General features: G+C 42.9%; 1 protein-coding gene across 7 annotated transcripts in view; it reads right to left on the bottom strand.

Moving 5' to 3' along the window:
* Window positions 1–9,423: 9,423 nt before the first annotated feature.
* The window catches only part of GFOD1 (Gfo/Idh/MocA-like oxidoreductase domain containing 1), a 114,400-nt gene continuing 106,430 nt past the window's right edge, over window positions 9,424–17,393 (bottom strand). For 6 of the 7 annotated variants that reach the window (XM_048839874.2, XM_048839875.2, XM_048839877.2 and 3 more), the window contains one exon: window positions 9,424–16,726. In XM_048839874.2, the coding sequence (XP_048695831.1) occupies window positions 15,807–16,726 (920 nt within the window). In that variant the 3' untranslated portion in view covers window positions 9,424–15,806. The remainder of the gene's footprint in view (window positions 16,727–17,393) is intronic. The other variant, XR_012667028.1, reaches the window with a different exon arrangement.

The raw sequence follows: 17,393 nt of genomic DNA, 5'->3' as shown, positions 1-17,393 counted from the left end.
TGCCAAGATGGAGGACAGGTTGTTCTTTTACCAATCCAAAATGGCGACTATGTACACTTAATAAATTGAACCTTTTCTACCCAACAACACTGACATTTTTTCCTAAAATACTTCATTGACTTTAGGAAAAAATAAATAAATATGCCCATATACACGTCCAAATCATTGTCATTTATTTATGTAAGGGTTTGGGTTGCTTTTTGCAGACTCAATAAAAAAAGTAATGCTGTGAAAAGTGATATTTGTATGTTTGTTAATATCACTTTTCAGAGGACACTTAGTAGCTAGCTGGGAGGCTGTGAAAAGTGATAAGTGATATTAACAAACATACAAGTATCACTTTTTACAGCCTCCCAGCTAGCTAGTAAGTCTGCTGTGAAACGTGATACATACATGTTTGTTAATATCACTTTTCTCAGCAAGCCCCAGCACAAATGAAACCCTGGATGGGGGGCTCGGAGGCGGAATCAGCAGGGGCCTGGAGCGCTGGTGGGATGGATGCAGCCAGGAAGATAATGGGGGCCTAGGGGATGGAGGGATGGATACAGGGCCACGAAGGCAGCGGAGTACAGGGGCAATGGGGGTGATGGATGCGGAGCCAGGGGAGGTAGCGGGGTCCAGGAGCAATGGATGTGGGGCCGGGGGAAGTAGCAGGGGCCAGGAGTGATGGGGTGGGCGGTAAGCCCTGCAGCCAGAGCCGGGGGTAGGCGCCAAGGACAAGTGCCCGCTGCCACATGGCCAGAAGCCAGGGCCAGTGTCTGTCACGGCATGGCCGGAGCTGGCTCTTGCTGCTGTACGGCCGGGGTCGACACCTGGGACTAGCACCACTGGAGCCCGAGGTCAGCGCCCGCTGCTTCATGCCAGGGCTGGGGATCGGTGCCTGGGGCCAGCGGCTGCTGCTACATAGCCAGCGCTCCGACTCAGCGTCCAGGATCAGTGTCCAAGGCCGGGGATCAGAGCCCACCACCATGGATCTGCACCAGAGGCCAGCGTCCGCTGCCACATGGCAGGGTCCAGAAGTCTGCAGCTGCGGCTGGCACCTGCCGGAGCCCAGGCTTGAAACCCACTGCTGAACGCCAGGGGCTAGGGGTTGGCAGCCAGGGCCAGGGCCCATGGTCAGCGGCCAGGACTGGGGATCAGCACCGACCACCTGCAGTCAGGGCTGTGGGTCAGCAGCTGGGGCTGGGAAATCGGCACCCGGGGTCAGTGCCCACTGCAGCATGGCTGGGACTAGGGGTCAGCGGCCGGGGCTAGCACCTGGATCAGTGGCGAGGGCTGAGGGTTGGAGCATGCGGCTGTGGTTCAACACCCGGGGCCAGCAGCCACCATCAGGGGTTGGCACGGCGCAGCCAGAGTTGGGGATTGGAGCCCGCCACTGCATGGCCAGGGATTGGATGGAGCCTGAAGCCCCATGGCTGAAGGCTGGGGCCGCGTGGTGAGAGCTGGGGGGGTCAGCTCCAGAAACACTGCAGCTGGAGCAGGGTGTTAGTGCCCAAATCCCCATGTCTGGAGCCCTGGTCCACGCAGCCAGGCTCTGTAAGTCCCACCACCAACCACCCCAGGGCTGAAGCTTGCGCCTCACTGCCCGCCCCATCCCCATAGGTTGAGAACTCACCTTGCTTCTTCAGCATTGTGCCCCACCTGTCTCCCGAGGTGGTGCAGGGCGGTGCATCCAGGAGCAAGAGGGAGGCAGGAGGGGGGAGGGATTCTTTGTTCTCCCCTCCCCCCCATCACCGCCCAGGAGGTCTGTGGCTGCATGAAAAGCCCCTGGCAGATACATTTGGCCATGGTGGTCCATTTGAGAAACACTGAGCGCACTATCCAGATAACAATAGTACAACAACGCTCTGCGCCTGGCTGTGCAGTCTGTACTCACGCAAGTGGTCCAAATGGCCCCGATTCTTGGGTCTGGCTGAATTGTGTTCAGCATGGGATTTGAATGGAGGTAAAGGTGGTTTTATGCCACCTCTGTGTTCTCCTGATCCTGGTGCCAGCCAAGGATCAGTTCAGTACTTGGCACAATTTAGAGTAACCAGAGATTTTCTAAAGTGAACCCCAGCTGCCAACAGCTTCAAGGGGTTGTTCCAACAGCCAGGGCCACTGAAGTACAGCTGCACTCCAAGCAGGCTTCCTTTGCCATAGCCAACACCCCTATGCTAGGGACTTCATACCACCTGGCACATAGCTAGCTACTTGGGGATATTTGAGCATGCTAGGGGAATCCTCAAGAGACAGAGAAAAGTGGATTTACAGCTCCTTTGTGCTAACAGAGCTGTACAAAAGGGCTGTAGCTGACACAAACATCTGGCCCAGTGACTTTAATGGGATTACTCATGTTAGTAAAGGCTGAAGGATTAAATCCTAAAAAAATGATACTTAGCATGTACCTAACAGTTCACATCTTCAAGGAATTTTCCCATCTAAGGCTCCTTCCTGCAAACAGATCCGCTACTATGGACCCTGCACGCACGCAGAGTCCCATTTACTTCAGTGGGGCTCAGGGATCTGTATTAGCAGACTTACTTGCAGGATTGGGCCCTAAATAATTATTCCAAATTATATCCGTCATGGCTCAGGTTTGTTTTAATATGAAAGAACTAGTGCTGTTAAACTGGAAGACCTGGTATGTTTATTTTGTGATGGGGCAATGTATTGTATACCTCTTTCCTGTTCCTCATTTTCTGGGCTTGTTTTTTTTTATAGGTCCATATTTCCCTTGATCATTAACAGCTCTGATAGCACAGCTTACCTGCTGGTTGTTGGTTTATAGCATAATACTGAGCTGTGAAAGTCACAGAATAGCACCCCCAGAGACATGTAGAATTACCCTGGGGTGGTTGTCAGCGGGCTTGCCAGATAATTGCTTGCTGCCACTGCCATCTAAACAGTGCAGTAGTAAATCACTGGAGGGTTCAGTAAAGACCTCTGAATAGAAATAGTCACCAAAATGAATAGAATGCACTGCAGGATGCAGGGAGAAAGACTTCTCCTATGTCTCCAGACTCCGATGTTTGTTTCTCTACTTATCATTTTAAATCTGTTATTCTAGCAGCCTATGGGACTTCTTGGTTTTGGTAACTGAGCTGGAGTTGTTCATACTGATTATTCCTTTAAGTAAGAGCTGATCTACACCTTGTTTTTGTACCAATTTAACTATATTGGTTTAGAAGGGGATACAGTTAATTGGGTGCAATGCCTTGGCGTGGGCACAATTATGCAAATCAGACAGGTCTATAAAGGTGATTGTGTCAGTAGAGCTACCATCTTTAAGCTCTTTTCCAAACTGATATGATTAAAATGGTACAAAAACCATGCCCAGGCACTCCTCACATGCTAGTGTTCATATGCCACAGCATATTAGAAATGGATTATGTATTATAACTATGTGTTCTATTAATTATATTTCATTATGATTAGATTAGGGAGCATGAGTAAAGGGAGTGGAAATTAGACCAGGCTTCTGTTCCCAGCTGTCACTGACTTGCTGCGTGACCTTGGGTGAGACAGTTAACCTCCCTGTCCTTCATTGTCCAATGTCTAAAATAAGGATAATATATAGCCAGCAGCAATTGAGATCCCATGATGAGAAGTACAACATGAATGCAAATTATTAGTAAGAGACTGGTTTCTTTGTTTGTTGAGTCTTTCATTGTGGGCCAGATTCTGAATCTCTTACTCCCATGGGTGACACAATAGGACTCATTTCAGGGAAACATCCTATTACATAAAAACGCAGACCAGTTGAGCTTGTAGCTAGTTTAAAATGAAAGACATTAAAGTTGCATGTACATTTCATAATGATAAACTGCAAGAAAGAACAATTCGGAATCATTCTTCTTGAATTTGGCTTTTAACACATAAAATAGGGTCTGATCCAGGCCCTAAATTTAATATTTCGTAAATGGTCTTCGCACTAGTATTACTGACAACACAGCTGTGCCTGCCTGTGAAATTTCAGCCAATATAGGCCATGTGTGTGTGTCTCACCGATGACTGAATCACTAGTAGAGATGAAGTCTAATCATTTGAGCAGGAGACTCGAGGAATTTAGGAATTCTAAACCAAGCGATCATACTGACTTTCCCTATGGCCTCAGACAAGATAAATAACTTTTCTGCTTCAGCTTTGCCATCTGCAAAATAGGCAAGTATGATTATTCCCATCTCATGGGAGCACTGTGTGAAGAGTCATTCATGTTTAAGTGCTCAGTATTTTAATACACTGTTTGTCAAACTCTGCTGCGAGCTTTCTTCAATCCTTGATGGCTCAACCCCTGGGTCTGTTGGCCAGCCTGTTTCCTCCCTTTCTCCAGTAGGCTAGCCCACCAGCGGCCAGACAACGGCAGTTAGTCCTACCTAACAATTGGTACGGTTAGAAGGGGCCTGGCTTCCATTACTACTGCAGCAAGATCAACTGGAGCACTGATTTTGCAGTTGTGAAACCACAAACAGAAGTCTTAAGAGAAATGGATGTAAAAAGAGGCCATTTTAAACAAAAAAAAAGATGTCAGAACATCTCAGCAGATGAGCTTTCAAGCACTGGGACTGAGATCCAAGCATCTCATCACAAACACAGTATTTTATACGATCTGGTAATACCAGCATCACTGAACTCAGCACATTGGTTCTGGAATCCTTGCAGCTTTTTGTTAGCTGTTGTATGTACCCAATAAAAGAGTCACTAGCATATTTAAAATATTTATATTTAATCTTTAAACACTAGCGGAATTAACAACAACACTGTATTAAAAAGGAGGATAGTCTTTGTGGCTGAAGCAGAAGGCAATAGAAGGCAAGAGATTTGTGTTAAGTCCGCAGACTTGAGGTAACTGCAGTGAACACATACCTGGAGTTATCTACACTTAGGCCATGTCTACACTACAAAATTATGTTGACCTACCTTATGTCAGCGTACAGCCACCACAGTTATAAAACCGCTTGTGTGCGCGCACACTTGCCTGCTTGTGTGGAAGGTGCACGTCCTCACCAGGAGCGCTTGTGTCGATTGTACTGTCAGTGTGGTGGGACGGCTTCTGAAGGCCAGTAACAGTTGACATAAGCAACACAGTGTCCACACTGACACTAACTACATCAACCTTGACTCTGCGCCACTCGGGGAGGTGGTGTCACGAAATCGGCGCAGAGAGAGGCACTTACCTCATCGGGAGCCAAATTTAAGTGAAGACACTTCCAGAAGTAGGTTGCCGCAAGGCAACTTACGTCAACCTGTGTAGTGTAGACCAGGCCTTAGATTACATCTCTTTAGTTAGCCTTGCTCCGATGAGAGAAGTCACACTGTGAAATAACACTCAAGTGGCTATGTCAGCACTGGTGCTGCACTCACTCATGTGTTGGACTGAGACTTCTGGGGACATGTCCAAGGGTTCTTTGCACTGCAGTATGCTGAGTTACTCTATGCATTCTTTCCCCGTGAATTACGGGAGAACTTGACTCTCCTTTCTGGGCACGCAGGGGGATTGTGAGAAGGCACTGGAGAACTGGCAACACACGAGTGGCACTAGCCTGCATCCACATTGCAGAGAGTCTGTTAGGAGCTAATGAGTTGTGCTAACTCAAGCTTTAGCTTATGGCCCCTGAGTTCAAAGCATTACTACATTCAGTTTAAGGGGTTTTGTGTGTGGACAGGATTCAAGTTAGATGCAACACTTGTGAACTTTGCCATGAAGACAAGCCCCTGATGTGTGACCTTGGACAAGCCATTTAACATTTCAGTTTCTTCACCTGTCAAATGAGGATAATACTTACTTCTCTCAAAGGATGTTGTGAGAATTAAATCATTGACATTTACAAAGAGGTTTAAGATCCTCATGTGGAAGGTTCCAGATAAATGCAAAATATTATGCTGAAAGGGGCACATGGCTGCCATCAAGTTGGTCTTGAATCCAAAGAATCACAGACCCCGGAAAGCCAGTGGGTGTGCCAAGCACTCTTTCAGGCTTGACAAATGGAGCAACCAAGCCCCTTCATGTAGTAAAAAAGCTACAGTCATGGTGATGACCCAAGACAACAGGTCGCCTGGCACGCCAGAGTGAGCCCAGAGAGATTAACAGATTTTCCTGGTTGCAAACACAGGGAGTTAGGAAATTGGTTGTAGACTGTAGGTGTCAGAAACAGCAGAAAGCCAGGAAGTGTTGTGCGACTCTGGGAGGAAGACAAAGCACAGGGCTTCTTGGGCATAGAGCTCACTGAAGTGGCAGACTTGGGGGGTTCTGAGCAAGGGAATTGCCTCTTGTTTCTACTGAGTTCAGAGAAACAAGACTTTATATGCACTTTTTGTAAAGTAACAAGTTTAAACAAAGAATATACCTGGAAATAGCCCTGCAAGACCCTGAATATTGGCTACATACTTGGGCCAAAGGGGCAACATTATTTTATTCTTTTTTGCTTAGATAAGAAGTTAGTTGTTTCTGGAGTGAGCTCAAATAAGTGCTAAATGAGCTGACTGGGTAGCATATATGTGCCTTAAACCTATGTACAACAGGTTCCTAGTTCTCTGAAGGTATGTGGCAGCTCAAGATCCCACCCCCCCCCCATTTTTAAAAAAAACCCTCCGAAATCTGAACATACAATATTATTGGTTTTAGGGGGAAAGACTGGGGAAAGCAGACAGACATATTCATAGAAAAAAAGCAGCTTAATATAAGAAAACTGACATTGCACTGAAGGAGATTAGCCACTAACATGCAAACTATACTTCTGCTTTCTTATCTACAATAAATATAAAACTAATGATGGACAACAGTGAATAACAAGGATGTTATAAATCACAAGAGCAAGTCCTGGCAGAGCTAAGCAGGAAATTATAAAGTGTTCTGAATGACTGCTGCTCTGATTTAACATTTGCACTCTCATATAATAAGATATACACTATGGACGCAAATCTCCAGTCACACTGTACCCCTGTGCTTGTGGAGTTTTTTCCTTTATTTTCTTGAGAAATAAATCATTTGGGAGGACTTTAAATAATATCATCCGCTGAACTTGCTTTACACTACACAGCACGCTACAGCCGATGCATTGCTTCCACACTTCGGCCCAGTTTAAAAATTGTTCAGCAAGGGATATTTATCAGTGTTTTCTGTGAATTTACATTTTATCCCGTTCTTGATTTTCTTCTGCACACATACATCTTTTCAATCATTTTCCTCCTAGTGCTGGAGAACACTTACTGGAGTGTCAGCAGGAAGTTAATTATTCTAAAAAGTTAAACATCAGTTTCAAGTTTGGTTGGTTGTTTTTGATACCCTGGCTGGATAGCGTGAGTACAGGTTAAAGCTTTCAGACTTAACTGCCTGAAGTTAGGCACCTGAATAAGCAGCCTAATTTTCAAAGGTGATGAGCATTGGCAGCTCCCACTGATTTCACTGAAAAGTCTTTGAAAAGCAGGTTCCTAAATATGGATTTAGATGTCAAACTTTACCAACCCAACTTTGAACATGCTGGCCTTAGTATTTAAAAAGCTTCATTAGTATGGAATTTTGTTTAGATTTACGGTTGTATTCAGACGCACCTGTATAATTATATATTGTATGCTTACACTAATCATCCCACTGTATCTTTGGCACTTGTTTTCATGCTAATTTCCCCCAGGGCACAGTTGTACAAGGATTAATTAGTTTTTACCGCAGAAATAAAAGTAGGTCTCAGGTTTATGTGAAATTGTTGGGAAGGAATGAGATGTAAATTTCAGCCTTGTGCAATTTCGGAGGGAGGAAGCATTCTGCAAGGCTGGCTGACCAGTGTAGTGATATTTTGGCCTACATGTGGCAAACAATATTTAAAACAGAACATTCAAAAGATATTGATTTTACACTGCTTTGCACCTTTGCTCTGTTTAGACTAGGAGAAAAAGGTGTTTTTTAAAAAATGTATTAGCTAATGTGATAATGTGATATTTATAAATGCGACCGGTGTAGGTAGGTTTTCACACATTTTAAAGGTGTTCACTGGTTGTGGTTCACCCTAGCCTCCCCCTGGGGTGGCTGTACTTTGATGAATGAAGTGATTGCCCTCACACACACACACACACACACACACAGTTTACATACAGTACATAGCACTTTGAGACCCTTTAAGATGAAAGACTCAGTAAGCCAGATTTGTAAAGGTATTTAGGTGCCTCAGCAAGCAGATAGGCATCTAGTGGGATTTTCAAAGTTGCCTAGGCATTTCAGGATCCTATCCGCTTCTTCAGGTGCCTAAATACCAGTACAAATCTGGCCACACATGGTGATGTTATCATTAATGAGTTTCCACACTGCAATGGATTTAAAAGTGCATCAGAATAACTGCACTGTATTTATGGTTGAGAAGTGGGCCAGGTCTGACAGAGCAGAGTTTTAACACCTTTTTGGTGTGCTTTACTGTCAAAGCAAAGAAAATGTAAAGAATACATTTGCAAACTGAAAGAAGTCAAGAGGGATATTGATAAACTAGAGAGGGTTCAGAGAAGGGCCACGAGAATGATTAAAGGAATAGAAAACATGACTTATAGGGACAGACTCAAAGAGCTCAATCTATTTATCTTAACAAAGAGAAGTTTAAGGGATGACTTGATCACAGTCAATAAGTACCTACAGGGGGAACAAAACATTGATAATGAGCTCTTCAATCTAGCAGAGAAAGGTAAAACATGATCCAGTGGCTGGAAGTTGAAGCTAGACCAATTCAGACTGGAAAGAAGGTGTACATTTTTAACAGTGAGGATAATTAACCATTGGAACAATTTACCAAGAGTTGTGGTGGATTCTCCATCACTAGCAATTTTTAAACCAAGATTGGATGTTTTTTCTAGAAGATCTGCTCTAGGAATCATTTTGGGGAAGTTCTGTGGTCTGTGTTAAAAGGAGGTCAGACTAGATGATCACAATGGTCCCTTTTGGACTTGGAATCTATGAAAAATACCCTGTTCCTTGAAGAGAAAAACACAATGGGTCTTGTAAAGTTACAAATTCCTCACTGCTTGCTGAACACTAGTACCTTGCAAATCCCTGTGGATTGTGCAAATGTGGTTCTTTCCTTTGTAAGAGAGAGAGAGAGAGGGGGGGGGGGGGAAACCTGTTTTCTAGCAGACCTTGGACAGGGGCTATACATCCAGACATGGGATAGGACTACCAGGGTGTTTAAATTGCTACCCCGTCCTAAAGTGTCTTTCTGCAAACACAAGAACATTTCTGCAGGTTAAATCATTCCAGAAGGAGTCAGTTCAAAAACTTGCTAGAAAGTTAAACCTTCTAATATCTACTGCTCCCTTCCCTAACCCCACAATCACCTCAAGCACCAATCTTGTGTATTTCGCTCAGACGTGCTGAACTTAACAATCACACCAGAAGACAGAAATAACTGATGCTGTTTCACTGCACAAAACACAAGAGGACGGGGGAAAAATGGCTGACAGCTGGAATCATCTCCTTTTATGATTTTATTTGCCATTTAGGATCCTTTTATTCCACCAATGCAAATATGCAGAACAGCCAGAAACCATGTTTTAAGCAGCATATACCAGTTGGCTGAGTATAACTAACTACATTTCCAAAGCAATATAAAATTAACAATGCACATCACCTTCCAGGAGAAGAGACAGATATTGTGGCAACTGAGAAACACAGTAGGCAGCTTCCTTACAAAGTAGTTTGGCTGTTAAAATGCTAGAACCGTCAAACTGTCCATTTCTTTAAAAAAAAAAGTCCTACTATAATTTAAACACTATTTTTTTGCTATCTACATTATATATAAAATATAGACTCTGTTTACTTTATAACACTTATTTTTGCTTGATAAATAGCTCTTTAAAATATCTACTGTACATATGTCCATGCACTGACTTTTATATATATACACACGCACACTTTGCATTTGTGTTTGAAAAACAAAATAAATATATTTAATAATGATATAGCAACAAACTGAAGATACTTTTGCTTTTAAGATTTAAAAAACCCAACAAGACAGTACAGAGAGAAGCAATGGGCACCATTCATGAACCAGGCATAGCAGGGAGCTACTGTCTGTCCTAGCTGGGCAATGGGAATGTAATTTATTCAAACTCAGTGGATTTTTACTCATGCAATTTTTTGCTTTGGGATTAGCTTCAAATCAGCAATTAGCCACCTGACCTACCCTGTGTTACACAGAGTGAGAGCAAAACTGATGAGGAAGCAAAAGATACCTTTCTCAACAGATACCTGTCTTGAGGGCCTGCAGTGGGATGAGAAAGAAGGTCCATATCAGTGGGCCTGATTGATGGTTAAAAAGAAAGAAGGCTGTGGGAAGGACTGTAAAACCATATAAACCATATGGTAAACGTGTTAATCCTTATTTTAGTGCTTCTAAAGATGATAGCTAGCACTGCAGCATCAGAAGTGGAGAACCTGGATTATCTATAGCTAAATCCATGTAATCAACCAGAGTTCCTATACAGAACAATGGCAATATATGAGTGAAACACACTGGGCCAAATTCAGACTCTGACAATACAAATCTATAGAATTGTACCTGTTTATACCAGGACTGAATCTGGCCCAATTAAAACTAATTCAGTGCTGATCTGGCCATGATGACTATTTTGATTTAGAGGCAAAATCCTCTTCAAAAGAAGAGACAATTCAGGTTCCTTGTTAGCACAATCCTGGTCATTCTGTGTTTCAAATGCTTGGCATCAGAGCAGCAGCAAGAAAGAGACAGAGACAGTTCAGTTATGGATGGGTTCATGAATGCAGCCCTATGTACAGTCCTATCTATTTAAAATGCCTCCTTTCATGCAGGAAGGACATGGGGATTTTGGGGTGGGTGTTTTTGGACATCATTGTTATTTAATGGAATATACCTTGTAGGTTAAGAAATCCACAGCAAGGAGAGAATTTTAAGTGAACGGGACTAAAGATTATTCATTCATACTTCATCTACAAAGTTTACAGATTTTGCTTCCAATTTTAACAAGAACAAGAAAACCTGCTATTCTGCATAATCCTGCCATCTCACAGCTAGTCCTAAATACCCAAAAAGCCATCTTTAGAGGTCAAACAGTGCAGTGTTGAGCTTTTCAGCTATTTAAGGCATATCTCTTGCCCATCAAGGAGGTAAGAGTGTTAAGACAATGCATTAAATAGCTGCACAAAGCCCAAGGTCTGCTAGATGCTTTTAAACTCTTATAGGTACAGAAATGAACAGTAAACAGATTACACTCAGTGTATTATACTTACAACAACATATAGAAGTCCAGGGCTAAAAACTTCCAGTGACAAGCATTGCTGTCAGTAGTAATCTATGGATCTCTGCAAAGACGCAATGGAGATGCTAAAAGAAAAGGAGGACTTGTGGCACCTTAGAGACTAACAAATTTGTTTGAGCATAAGCTTTCGTGAGTTACAGCTCACTTCATTGGATGCTAAGTTTGTTTTTTGTTGTGAAATAAAATCAACTAAGAATAATGTTAATTTTTGTCAGAACAGTCATTTTTAGTTGTAAAAGGGTTTTTGCTATAGTTGTAAGGACATAAAAATAAACGGGATAATGCCAGAATTGAATAGTTTATATGCCAGGACAATGTGGAGCAGAGATAGGGATACCCCTTCTCTTCTGTGGTCACTGTAATTCAAAAACTATTGAGGAGATGAGAAAAAGAAAAAGAAATTCAGTACAAAGTGGAAAGTGCCTCTGATTGCCCTAAGCCAGCTAGACAGGAATTTCTCATGCTTTCATCCAAAGGTTCTGCTGAAACTCATGCTGAGTCTGAGCTTGTCTATGCATGCACTGACTCTATGCCGTATAGGGATCCTGGGTAAGAACGTATTATCTATACATAGGTATTTTCTAACTATATAGGTTGAATGCTACTAATCCAGCCATGTGCAGGATATGAGATAAGGGAAAGCCCAAAGCTTGAGGTTGCTAATATTGTTTAGGGTTTAACTGAGCCCTGCATTGGGGCACAGCTCCAGGGGGAGTTCTCAGAGGAATTTTGCCCTTGGAAAAACATGACTCCTTCCTGAGCTCCCTGACACACAGGTGGAGTGCACCCGTTACACACGTCCAGTAGATATACTTCACTTGCATGGCCAGCTTATTCTGCTAGCTGGTGTATACAGGGCCATGGACCCACCTTCTCACCCACCTGGGGTATCTTGAAACTTATGGGGCACATGGAAGGACTGAAATTGTGCCTTGATGCTACACAGGGACATGAGGAGGGGCTGCCCTCCATTTACCTGGAAGTAAACAGTTCACTTGAAGACAAATCCAATTCCACATGGAGTCAATGGGAGTCTTTCTACTGAATTCACTGCAAGGCATAACTTGCCTCTTAATGAGGATTGCTTTGGCTCTCTGCCTCTTTTGCGGCAGATCACAATTTTAATATTGCTTTGGCTCTCTGCCTCTTTTGCGGCAGATCACAATTTTTAATATCACATGTACACAAGTAACGAATGGCAAAGGAAAGAGCCTCTCCAACAGCAGCAGCCCTAGAAAACAAGACTATCTTTGATTTAGCAAGTGCACAAGGTTACTTCTGGGCTATTGTACATTAAATAGTAGCCTGGATTTGAATAACTGGGTCTGCACCAATTCTAGCAGGAGCTCAAATCTTATGGCACTAGAGAAAGAGTAGCATTAAAAGTGCTATTCCAAATACATTGGTAAAGTACCAGGGACTCTCTTAAATTAAATACTGTAAACCTTTTTTAACCGTTGGCCAAATTCTTAAATGTGATGTGAACTCCAGGGGCCAGTTGCAGCATTCAGCTTAAGGTACTTCAAACTGTCCCAAAAAATAATGAGGGTTTGATACCGCAAATCTAAATAGCCCTATTATAGAGTAAGTCATAATTTTATTGGAATATTATGACACATTCTACAAATAAACTAGTCACTTGTTCCTTTCATTCAGATGGCAGTTTAATATATTTACATCTGATGCTACCAAATCCTTGCCCAGACAGCAGTATTGCATCTCACTTTACATCCTGGAAAGAATGAAAACTTCATTCAATCCTGACTGCAAGCAGTCACCAGTTGCCACCCCAGTTAGAGTTAAACTCTGCAAATTGCAGTATCTGAACCAATAAGGCTAAGGAGAGGAAGGGTGACGCACACCACCTGAAAGCTTTCAGCTCAGGGACAGAAAGATTGAATTCAATAGGACTCCGCATTCTGCCTGCATGGAGCTCACTGCAGGAACAAGGCCCAGGATTCTAGCACTTATGCTTCAGCCAGAACCATAAAACTGCAGAGAGGCACAAACGTTAAAAATATAGACGGCCAAGATATTAAATTTTGTGCACCACCTGGCACAATGGGGTCCTGGTCCATGAGTGGAGCTCTGTAACCCTATCACAATGCAAATAATAAATGAAGAGAAACTAAAAAATATTTTGGTTCAGATTTAATTCAGGTTTTTGGGCTATAGGTTTGGGATGGTGTTTTCTTTTATCGGACTTGGTTTATCATATCTAGCTCCCTGCCATTGATTTTTCTGTCCCTTAGTCATCCACATTATCCTGCATCCATGACTCTACCTTTGTCCTCAGTAAGGAGATTATACCATACTGCATTAAAAAAAAATCAATATACGTCTCTTGACCCTCTCTGATTAATATCATTCTTTTGCTAAGAGAGATTTCATTTTTGATCTGACTGTCCCTCTGTGGTGGGTGGGTGGGGGTGGGGGTGTGAGATAGCAGGTTTATTTAAATAAAGGAACAGTGTTGTATGCAACGATGGTTATAATTCTGGTTATTTCCTATTTGCTTAATTGCTTAGCTGACAACTATTTTCCAAGGAATAATTTTAAACAACTGGAAAAAAAAAATACAAACTTGAGATCCTAGCAGGAGAAGCCCTGCATCCTTGCCCAAGGCCATAGCAGAAGCAGTAAACAACAGATACAATTGCTAGAGCTGGTCAAACAGTAATCATCCAAATCGACTGATTCATTTCACAATATTATTTTAAACAAATTTTGTGACCTTTTTCCTCCATCATTCATGCTATTTATAGATCTCAGGGAAGAAGTCATGAAAGTTCACAAATATCTAGGATTTTACATATTTTTTCAAATAAAATTTGTACTTAACATTGCTCTCCCAGTTCAGTGAATGCAGCACTAAAGCCTAGACTATGGCAGTCAAGAGAACAAGGTAATAAGGTAGGGGTCAGTAGCAGGATTCCTAAGGGAGCTTTAAGCATTCATAAAGATGACAGAGCTGTAAACATTTTTTTTTTTAATTTAAAGAGTCATAATTTTTAAAATCTAAACAATCAATTAGTATACTGACCTGGCATCCCTGAGAAAAAAGGTTCAAAATTTCTTTTTCAATCCTTATAGCAAACATAAATCTCGTAAGAGTTTGTCCCCCATCAGATTAACCAAAACAAGTGGTTTTGCTACAGTTTAAAACAAATGTAATTTTGCTTTGTATTCTTTTGGGGATTACATTTTGTTGTGTTATTTTTCAAGCTGAAGCCCCGATGCTGCAAACTCATGAACACATGAGTAGCTTAATGCATAAGGGGAGTGCCACAGAGCTTACCAGGACAGTTTACAAGCATCTGCATAAATTGTTTGCAAGAGCAGGGCCTAATACATTAAAGACAAAGAGAATAACTAAACAAGAGACCACTTGTCTGTTCCTGCGTTGGTGACAAAGGGAACAGTCAGGACAGTACCTGTGGCTGCTGACTTTAGGCAGGTAAGGAGATTTTTACTTTTTTCCCTGCAAATCTATAAGAATTTTTCTCATTCGTTGTGGTTTTTCATTCAGACCCTCCATCATCAGAAGCTGAAAGCTTGTGGGCTGAGCAATGTGGAACTTGGTGGCTGGTGCAGATTTTTTCTTCTAGGTTGAGGTTCACATACATTTAAAAGAACACAAAAACTCAAAACATAGCTCTTGGGTAGAAGCCCACTTAGTTTTGTATATTCTCCACCATAATTCAAGGCCGGCTCACTGAGAACTCAATCCCACGCTCACAGGAAAGTCTGTAAACCTGGCCCAAGTCTTGGTGGTGTAACAAATCCCAAATCAGAAGAGTGTCACGTGGCCTGGATGTTGCTGATGAAGGTTTTGCACAACCCGTTTTTATGAGCACATCTTTACATCTAACACTGAAGCTTAACATGAACTTGTAGAATGCTTTCCCCATCCCCCACACTTATATGAGCTGCTGTTGGAGACTGACTTGTTTACAAAAGCCACAATGTTCCCTACTTAATTGCGTTAAAAACAAAAACAAAAAAAGAAAAAACACACACCACAGAATAAGCTATGAAAATTGAGCTGCCAAATTTGTCCAGGTCACGGGACACTTGGTCACAACAAGTCTTATTATTCTATGCACTGGTTAGTAACGTAGCAGTAGAGTGTGGTGTTGTCAGCTGGCATGGTGGGAACTCTTCACGTCAGATGCCACAGGAGACTTTCCGACATGACAGAGCCTTCACAGCCCTCTGGCAGGACAGGTAAGTCAAAAAGGATCTTCCTGAACTTTCACAGTAAACACAACTGTTCCCATGATATCTCGCTATCCAGCCAGTTAATACTGCTGCTAAACAGGTAACACAAGTTATTTATGTCAGCCCTTAAACAATTCTCATTTCCATCTGTCTAGCTTAGGCATTTCTAATGCTCCCATCACCGTCGTATAGAGACACCAACTAGTTTAGTCGGTTTAAACATCAAATTTTCATTTCCCATGTTGTCAAACTTTTACATATCCAAATCCTTATGCTGTCTGAATTATTCTTTAAGAGCTGTGTTGTTTCCATTCCTTTCTAAGAGCTGAGTGAAGCTAACAGTACAGAGACATTCTGCTCCTACGCATGGCTTCACTGATCAGGTATGCAGGGCTCAGTTCTGGCTCTTCTGTCATGATTGCAATGTTCTGCCATTCCCCTAGTTGGTTTGACTTTTTAATAGTGTCCACTACGCACAAGGCATACAGGCAGTCATCGAAAGTCGCAGCCATGGTGAGGGGCCTCCCATCCCAGGTTCTCCTGTCATCCTGGTCCTCAAATGCTTGCCGGATGGCCTGCACCATCTTAATAGTGCCCTGAAGGTATGGGGATGGGATATCACTGAAGGCCTTCTCAGGCAGTAAGGAGTTACTGACTGGCATAGAGTCCTTTAGAAGGAGCTCTCTTTGAGGAGAGCTGTTGCTCTGCCCATACAGATCAGTGCCTATTACAATCAGTCGTCCAGTTGAACCTACCATAATAATATCTTGTTTGAATTCCCCGGGGACATTGAAGTTGAGGGTCACAGTGCAGCACACCCCGCCTTCAAGAACCATTTGAAACGTGCAAAAGTCATCACTGGTGATCTGACGTATTCCCTTGATGTGGTCTGTCTGTTTCACAAAGGTCTTGAGCAGCCCGTGGACTTTCACAGCCTTCTGGCTGGTGAGGAAGGTCAAGAGGTCGATGATATAGGTACCAACCGAGTGCAAACCCCCACCCCCCATCAGGTCATCACAGCTCCAGTTGTACTTCTTGCCCAGCAGACTTCCGCTGTGCACCTGCACCTCGCACACCAGCAACTCCCCCACATAGCCCCCCTGAATCAACTGCTTCATCTTCACAAAGGCAGGCAGGAAGCGGAGAACGTTCCCCATGATGCTCATGAGCTTGGGGTAGTAATGGGCCGCAGACATCATCCTGAAGGCATCCAGGGGAGTTGCTGTTCGGTCACAGATGACATTTTTTCCAATGCCTGCAAAACAGATTAAAAAAAAAAAAAAAGTGAGTGAGCTCATTTTAATGGGCAAATATTGATCAAGACCAACAAGAGACGTCCTGGAAAGAAGACAACATTTTGTGAACCAGTGGTACCATATGCACAAAAATCCCACAGTGTATTCATAAGATACATCAGCTGACTGAGCACTGCAATGAAAACGAACCCCTTCTTGTTTTCAAAATTCATTCATGCCGAAAACGGGGTACAAAAGTGAGACGTTAATCCAAGCTTTCCCTCATTCTTATTTGCAGAAGCGCATGGTAGAGGAGATCTTATGCCCATAGTAGCCCATACTAGGGCACTGAAAATCCTGGGATTTTCTTCTGAGGGGACTCATTTCTCCATCCCCACCCTTCCTGTTTGATGGATTCTGTAGGGGAGGGAGGTGTATTGGATTGATGGATTATTTTGGGTGGGGGAGTGAGAAATAGTATTTTACCCACAGAACATCATGAATCATTCTGGCTGAGGTGCAAAATATTTGAGGGAGCCCCTTGTCAAGACATTAGCAACATATCTAGGATGTCAAAGACGACCTGTGATGTCTCAAAAGAGGTCAAACATGTAAGCATATAGCTGTAACGATCTGTCCTCCCACATTTCCCATATGTGCACATTGTTATATTGAACTTTTTATGAG

This window comes from Caretta caretta, chromosome 2 (genome assembly GCF_965140235.1).
Source record: "Caretta caretta isolate rCarCar2 chromosome 2, rCarCar1.hap1, whole genome shotgun sequence".
Taxonomy (NCBI): domain Eukaryota; kingdom Metazoa; phylum Chordata; order Testudines; family Cheloniidae; genus Caretta; species Caretta caretta.
This window is presented reverse-complemented; position numbering and strand designations above follow the sequence as displayed.